General features: G+C 46.5%; 2 protein-coding genes and 1 pseudogene across 2 annotated transcripts; 2 read left to right on the plus strand and 1 right to left on the minus strand.

The window, feature by feature from the left end:
- Positions 1 to 960: 960 nt before the first annotated feature.
- LOC105287896 (protein diaphanous homolog 1-like) lies at positions 961 to 2,581 on the plus strand. The gene is made up of 3 exons (XM_011353756.1): positions 961 to 1,125; positions 1,402 to 1,426; positions 1,983 to 2,581. The coding sequence occupies exons 1-3, from the start codon at positions 961 to 963 to the stop codon at positions 2,579 to 2,581; spliced, it is 789 nt and encodes a 262-aa protein (XP_011352058.1).
- Positions 2,582 to 3,339: 758 nt separating this feature from the next.
- LOC113562579 lies at positions 3,340 to 5,100 on the minus strand (annotated as a pseudogene).
- Positions 5,101 to 6,491: 1,391 nt separating this feature from the next.
- On the plus strand, positions 6,492 to 7,307 carry LOC105287897. The gene has a single exon (XM_011353757.1). It carries the CDS (start codon positions 6,492 to 6,494, stop codon positions 7,305 to 7,307), a length of 816 nt encoding a protein of 271 aa, XP_011352059.1.
- Positions 7,308 to 7,640: the final 333 nt, after the last annotated feature.

The raw sequence follows: 7,640 nt of genomic DNA on the forward strand, positions 1-7,640 counted from the left end.
CAAATTTCTCGTAAGCAAAGGCCCATGCACCCTTTGACACTTTGGTTATGTACAACTTCCTCTTTCGACTGATATATATGACTCATTCCATTTCGTATTTCGCAATTCTTGCCATCTCTTTGTTAGTATTATGATACACATATATATATATTTCTTACAAATTTCTGTATTACTATTTTATTTTATTTCATATTCCATTATATTATATATATATATATGTTGAGCGGCAACGATAAGATCGCGAGCGAGCGAGATTACGAGAGAGAAAATGTTATGATTATTTCTGCTCGACCGCGGCGAGCGGCCCGTCGGAGCGCGCTACAAACGATGTTATTGTTTATCGTTCGAAGCGCACACGGACACGATATGGTGTGTGTGTTGGAACCTCTTCGCTCATGCTGCGCCGTACCAGAGATGCCTATTTGTAGCCGCGGCTCACGGTAGTGGAGCGGGTGACGCACACAAGCGAAAACCGTGTACGTGTGCGCTCGGCGCTTCGGCTATCTTCGCTTGTGTGCGTCGCCCCCTCCACCACCCGTGAGCCGTGAGCCGCGGCTGCAAATTGGCATCTCTGCGCCGTACAGTTATTGTTTCCCAGCAGCGATGTTGGGCAGACGTATTTTCAACTTTATACATCTCTTTGTCTCCATCTCTCTTTCTTCTTCTTGCTATGAATTCATGAAACACTTTTTATACTCATACTTTATTAATACATATATGTATGCATATAGTTATATATAAATTACTGTTTCAGGAAAGAGTACTAGCACGCCGGTGAACACGCCGCGAAAAATCGCGCGACGCTCGGCGGCGACCGCGATGACGCCGCCGACGACGACGGCGACAATGACATCGCCGACGACAACGGCGACGATGACGTCGCCGACGCTAACGCCGCCGACGACGATGGCGACGACGGCGACGATGACATCGCCGACGAGGACGACGACGTCGGCGATGATGACATCGCCGCCGAAAACGACGATGACGGCGATGATGACATCGCCACCGAAGACGACGACGACGGCGACGTGGATGTCGACCCGATATTTGCGGCGGTGGCAAAAGTCGGCGGCGACAATGACGTCGCTGCCGTGGAAGAGGCAGCGGGACCTCGAAAAAGAAGTAAGTAATATTGTTTTACGGATATTTCTTGTATATCTATTTGAACGGACGTCCGTACAACTGACAGGTTCCGTAAATCTAGTGTGCTCGTCTTAGACTATGCAATATATTGCGCAAGATTTGACGCTAGAAACATTGCAGAATATCATACACAAACTGCAAAGAAATTGCATATGTTTCGTAAATTGTGCAAGACATTGAAAACGTGCTTCATTCCTGAGCAATGTTTTGTCTGCTAACATGCGCTATGTATATTTCGAGATCTTTTCTTTTTAGCTGAACTATCTGCATTATACAAAAAGTATATACATTTGTTCGTTTTAGCTGCCGCACTATTACATAAAGAACCTCGAAAAAGAACAAAGTTTTGTTACTTTGATTATGATTAGTGCAAGATAATAATATTCGCCTCGCTACTCGCCTCTGTATTATTCGTTTATATATGTTCCTATTATGCTATTTCTATATAACTTATTCTATAACGTTCCTCCATGTTTTCAATGTGTACATATTGTATACAAGTGCATATTGCAAAAATTTTTCGTCACTTAAAATGAACAGTATGAAACAAAACAATGCAAGTAAATCTTGCAACAGAAAATTGCTCAAGAAATTGCGTCAAATATAGTGCAACATAATACGTAGTCTAAAATTACACACACATACACACACGTATTCATGTTTGTATGTGTTATGTGCTGCATGCCTGCGTGCGTGCCTGCGTGTGTGCCTGCGAGCATACATATTAATGTACAACAAAAAATGTAAAATGTTATAATAAAAATCCATTTCTTTTCAGCGTCATCGTTATGCAGCCAGGCGCGCGGTAAAAAAAGTACGCCGCTAAATAATTAGAGGCGCAACCCCGGCACCGAGAAAAGTGGCTGCTCCGCCACCACCAGCGGCACCAGGAAGTGCGACCGTGCCGCCACCGCCAGCGGCACCAGGAAATGCGGCCGTGCCGCCACCACCAGTGGCACCAGAAAACGTGGCCGTTCCGCCACCACCAGCGGTAGCAGAGACCGTGGCCGCGCCGCCACCACCAGCGGCACCAGAAAACGTGGCCGCTCCGCCATCACCAGCGGTAGCAGAGACCGTGGCCGCGCCTTCACCACCAGTGGCACTAGAAAACGTGGCCGCTCCGCCATTTCCAGCGGCACCAGGAAGTGCGGCCGTGCTGCCACCGCCAGCGGCACCAGGAAGTGCGGCCGCTCCGCCACCACCAGCGGTAGCAGAGACCGTGGCCGCGCCGCCACCACCCGCTGCACCAGGAAACGCGGCCGCTCCGCCACCACCGGCGGTACCAGAGACCGTGGCCGCGCCGCCACCACCCGCTGCACCAGGAAACGCGGCCGCGCCGCCACCACCGACGGCGGCACCAAGATATGTGGACGCGGCAGCACCGTGGAACGTGGCCACGCCACCACCATTCCCGTATTATCAGTATTACGAGTAAAGTATCAAGGAATCAGAGATCACAGAAAGCACGTCTTATCATGACAAGGTCAAGATTCGTACTCTCTTCTTTCTCGCTATTTATTTATCTCCCTGACGGTCGACCTGACGGCGCTCAGCTGACAGCAAGCCGACCAGCACACGTCATACCGGGTGGTCCAGCCGGATGCAACAATATATATTTGAATATAATGTATAAAGTTTGCTTTCAATGTACACAATAACATGGTTTTTTTCAATTTTTATGTTTCAGATAAAGCCGAAGACAAAAATATGTATAAAAATATATATATGTATTATATATAAAATATATATATAATAAAAATATTATTTTAAAAAATACACAATGTTTATTTGTAAAATGCAAATACTATTCTCTCTCTCTCCCCCTCTCCCTCTCTCTCCCTCTCTCACTCTCTCCCTCTCCCTCTCTCTTCCTCTCCCTCTCTCTCTCCCTCTCCCTCTCTCTCCCTCTCTCCCTCTCTCTCTCTCCCTCTCTCTCTCTCTCTCTCTACTTGAGGTTTGAAAAAGAACCTTACACACTACATCGTACATGCTATCTCGCACCTCTGGCGCACGCGAGAAAACGGAGCTGCTGCCATCTCGATCAAAAGAACGAACTGCACAAACGACGATGATGATAACGACGTTTCTTAATCGAAAATTTTTCAATTTCAGACTTTGCATCGCCATATCTCTGCTCGTAGGGCACGTACAAGAACAATGAAAACACTTTTATTATATAATTCGACCCTAAGCTCTCCATTGAGCCTACTCTCAATTTGATCCGTTTAGCAGTTACTAAGATCCGATAATCTAAGCGTCTCTGAAAACTTCGCTTCGCGTAAAGATACACGGTCGGTCTCGCTGCGCGTACTTTGCGCGAGACACTACCGTGTCTCTTGATATAAACTTTTCATTCTATAAAACTTACTTGTGCTAACATCATTTTAATGCTGGTTGAATATCCATCTCATCCATTAAAATAACACAATCGGTCTGATGCGAAGATTTAAGTTTTCTTTTTCTTTGCCATTAATCTTTTCCATTAATAAAAGAACATTTGTTAACATACCAGGTTCAAATTCAAACTTTTTTATGTATCTGCATAGTGTAGAATAAGATGGCAATGGTAAACCCAGATCTTTCTTTAGATACAGATAGGCCTTCCATCTAACTGTAAAGAACAAATATTGAGATTAGTATATTTATTTTTAACTAAAAGTTAACAATAGTGTAATAATTATGGAACTTACCAATATATCTTAACTGTGTAGCTAATTTTAAACATTGGCGAAGACCATTTTGTCTGTTGTTGGGAAAGTCCTAATATGAATTGTTTAAAAATTGGTGATTTATCAAGTTTTCCAGACAGTGTTGTCTACCTTTTTTTATATATTTTCATGATTTTCATTATCTTTAATCGCAATATTTTTTCATTTTCGTATTTGGATTTGAAAGCACTAGCTTCTGCTCGTTCTTGTTCCAGGTGTTTGAGTAAGTACTTTATTTTATTAGCTTGTCGGATAGTTCCTTCTTCATTAGCCATAAACATTGTTTGTAACTTCCGTATACTTATCTCGTCATCTGTTTGAACACTTACATGTACAGCAATTGGGTCTAATTGAACCCCTTGTTCATTCGGTGGATTCTCAGTAGTGACATTTTCATTGTAGCCAACTCTTCATTATCAGTAGATAAAATATTACAATTTTTTGGTTGGATTTGCTGCCCTACAAATAGTAACAGTTGTCGCATGAAACGATATATGTATATACAGGGTGCTCCCGGATTAAATGGCTAAACTGAAAATATGGATTCAGAATTTCAAAAGAAAACAAAATTTTCCTCTGGAAGTATGATCGCAAACGCTTCGTTCAAGAGATATTGACTTCTGATCGGATACTTGTTGATGGGTTTTGATCGAAATGCTGCAATATGACGGCGTGTTCACGGCAAGCGTTAGTAATTGTTTATGGTACGAACAAAAATCTGTAAATGATTTATCTTCGAAACAAAAAAAGGAAACAACAAAACTCCGTCCATTTATTCCAATCGAGAGGCAAGTAATACATCATAACGAAGTACTAAGTGCGGCAAAGCCATTAAATTATCGACGAGCCATTAGCATTCAGGTTTTAGATGCCTCAATTTTATTACGTAATCGTTAGCAGCGATGCCAGAAATGGAATGCGGTAGCATGCGGTAACATTGGGTGGAGGATAGCGTGGGGATGGTTTCGCCACGCATCGACATTACCCATAGATAGTGTGCGGCGTGAAACCCATCCCCACTCCATTCCCCACACAATGCTACCGCCATCACTGCTAACGATTATTTTGTACAAACGGGCGAAGCTTTGCTGTCTCCTTTTTTTGTTTCGAAAATCAAAAATCATTTACAGATTTTTATTCACACCATAAACAAATGCTAATGTTGCTCGCCATGAATACACCGTGATATTGCAGCATGTCGATCAAAACCTATCAACAAGTATTCGAACTTCAGAAGTCAATATCTCTTGAACGAAGCGTTTGTGAGCATACTTTCAGAGGAAAATTTTGTTTTGTTTTGATATTCTGAATCTATATTTTCAGTTTGGCCATTTAATCCGAGAGCACCCTGTATATTTACATTTATGGTTAATACAAGAAAATAATCAAATTATTTTGGAATTATTACCAATTGAAGATGAATCATTTACCCGTGGCCCCCTCCGGTTGTGGAGGGCGTGGCTACGACTGTTGCAGGGGTTAACTTACCTGAGGAGGAGCCCTTGCCCGGGATGACTCAGGGGTCGTGGTCTACGGTGGCGCTGAGGCGCCGTGGAGGTGCAGTCGGTCCTGGTGCTGCGTTTGGCGGCCCTGCTGGTCGTGGTGCTGCGGCTGGAGGTTCTGGTGGTGTTCGTCGGCGGGCCACGGCAGCGGTGGCGATCAAATCTTGTTCGGATGTCTCACACGCGGAGATACTAAAGAACGCTCGTACTGCTGCTAATTTGGGAGGCATCGATATTAACTATACTCGGATTCGCCGCGCTGCGAATGGAGGCTTTCTAATCAAGGTCGCCGGTCCTGAGGGCCATCAGAAAGCGGATGAGCTGGCGGGAAAGCTCGGTGAGGCGCTGCAGGGTGTCGCCTCGGTCTCTCGACCCGTGATGCGTGGCCAGCTACAAATTACTGGCTTCGATGAATCTGTTTCGCGAGACGAAGTTATGGCGGCGATCGTTGATGGCGGAAGATGTCGGGAGGCTGATGTTCGAGTCAGCCCGTTGCGCCAACAACTGAACGGGCTTCTTCATGTTTGGGTGCAGTGCTCTTTGACGTCTGCGAATAGGATCGCAGCGGGCGGAAGCCTTTGTCTCGGGTGGTCTTCAGCCCGAGTGACCTTAATGCGCGCTCGCCCTATACAGTGCTTCCGGTGCTGGCACTTTGGACATGTGCGGGCGAATTGTGCGTCATCCGTTGATCGGGGAGGGACGTGCTTTCGGTGTGGAGGCTCGGGTCACCTGGAGCAGACCTGTAATGAGAAACACCACTGTGTTATTTGCGCGGAGTTTGGTGAAAATGCGAACCATAGGATCGGTTCCGAGCGGTGTGCGGGTATTTCCAAGCGGCCCGGAGGAGACCGCCGATCGAGTAACGCTGGTGTAACCAATGGCGGCTAAGGTCCTTCAGATCAATCTGAACCATTCCTGGGGAGCCCAGGATTTGATGCGGCATCATGTTCTCGAGTCTTCTATCGACATTTGCTGTATCTCCGAGCCTCATTTTGTGCCAGCCGGCGATCCGAGCTGGTACAGTAGTAGTAACAGCCTTGCTGCTCTCTACTGGGTGCTTACTCACCTTGGATGATCCGGTGTTCTCGTTCGGGTCACGAATAACTTCGTAGCGGTGCGTTTTGGCCCTGTTACAATGGCATCCGTATATATTTCGCCTAGTGTGAGCGTAGCTGTTTACTTAAACTTTTTAGACGACTTCCGAGACTTTGTACTTACCACTCGCGGTGAATTGTTGATTTGTGGTGACTTTAATACGCGCTCTTTATCCTGGGGGTGCCGGTCCTCTAATCGTCGCGGCGAGCTGCTGAAGGAGTTGATCTCAGAACTGGATCTTCGACTGTGTAATGTGGACGGTTTTTTGACGTGTGTGCGTACGCAAGGGTCCTCGATGGTGGACCTTATGCTTGCTTCGCCGTCGTGTTCCTCCAGGCTTCGTTCCTGGCATGTTCTGACTGGAGTAGAGTCATTATCCGACCACTTGTATATCGTGTTCTTTCTGGATGGCCTGGTTGGTGGTTCCTGCTCTCTGGATCGCCCGCGTGGGAGGCTCTATCCGCGTTGGTGCCTGAAAAATATGAACAAGGAATTATTCGTGGAAGTGATTAGCTTCCAGAGCACTTTTGTGCGACCGGACTTATCTGCGACGGCCTTGGCTGCCATCACTGGGAATATATTGCTCGATGCATGTGACTTGGCTGCTCGTCGTGTCCGGAGTGGACCCAGGAGGCGAATAGCATATTGGTGGAACGATGATGTTGCTGCGGCGCGAAAATTAAGTATTGCGGCTCGCCGCAAATGGATGAAGTTCCGTTACTCCGCTGATGTGGAACTTAGGGAGCGGATGCACGACGAATACCGGTCGGCTAAGAGGAACTTACGCAAGTTAGTGCGCAGTAGCAAAGCCAAGTCGTGGAATGAATTGCTGCATGCTCTTGATGACGATCCGTGAGGACTCCCATATAAACTAGTTCTTGGACATCTTCGTCGCGCTGCGCCATCTTTTGCGGAGACGTTACCTGCGGAAGAACTACGCGGGTTAATTACAGACCTCTTCCCTGCCGGTGATATACACGATCCTGCCGCCGAGTGGACTGACTGGACAGGCCTCCAGGAGGAGGACAAAGTACTTCCTTCGAAGGTAGTAGAGGCCATTGCTAGTGGTGGAAGGAATGGTTGTCCGGCTCCAGGTCCGGATGGTTTGTCATTGACAATTTGGAGGAGTGCAGCGGGGTGTGTCTCTTCTCTGCTTGCAGACGTTTTTAACGCGCGCCTCCGCGATGGT

The sequence above is a fragment of the Ooceraea biroi genome, chromosome 9 (assembly GCF_003672135.1).
Source record: "Ooceraea biroi isolate clonal line C1 chromosome 9, Obir_v5.4, whole genome shotgun sequence".
NCBI classification, from domain to species: domain Eukaryota; kingdom Metazoa; phylum Arthropoda; class Insecta; order Hymenoptera; family Formicidae; genus Ooceraea; species Ooceraea biroi.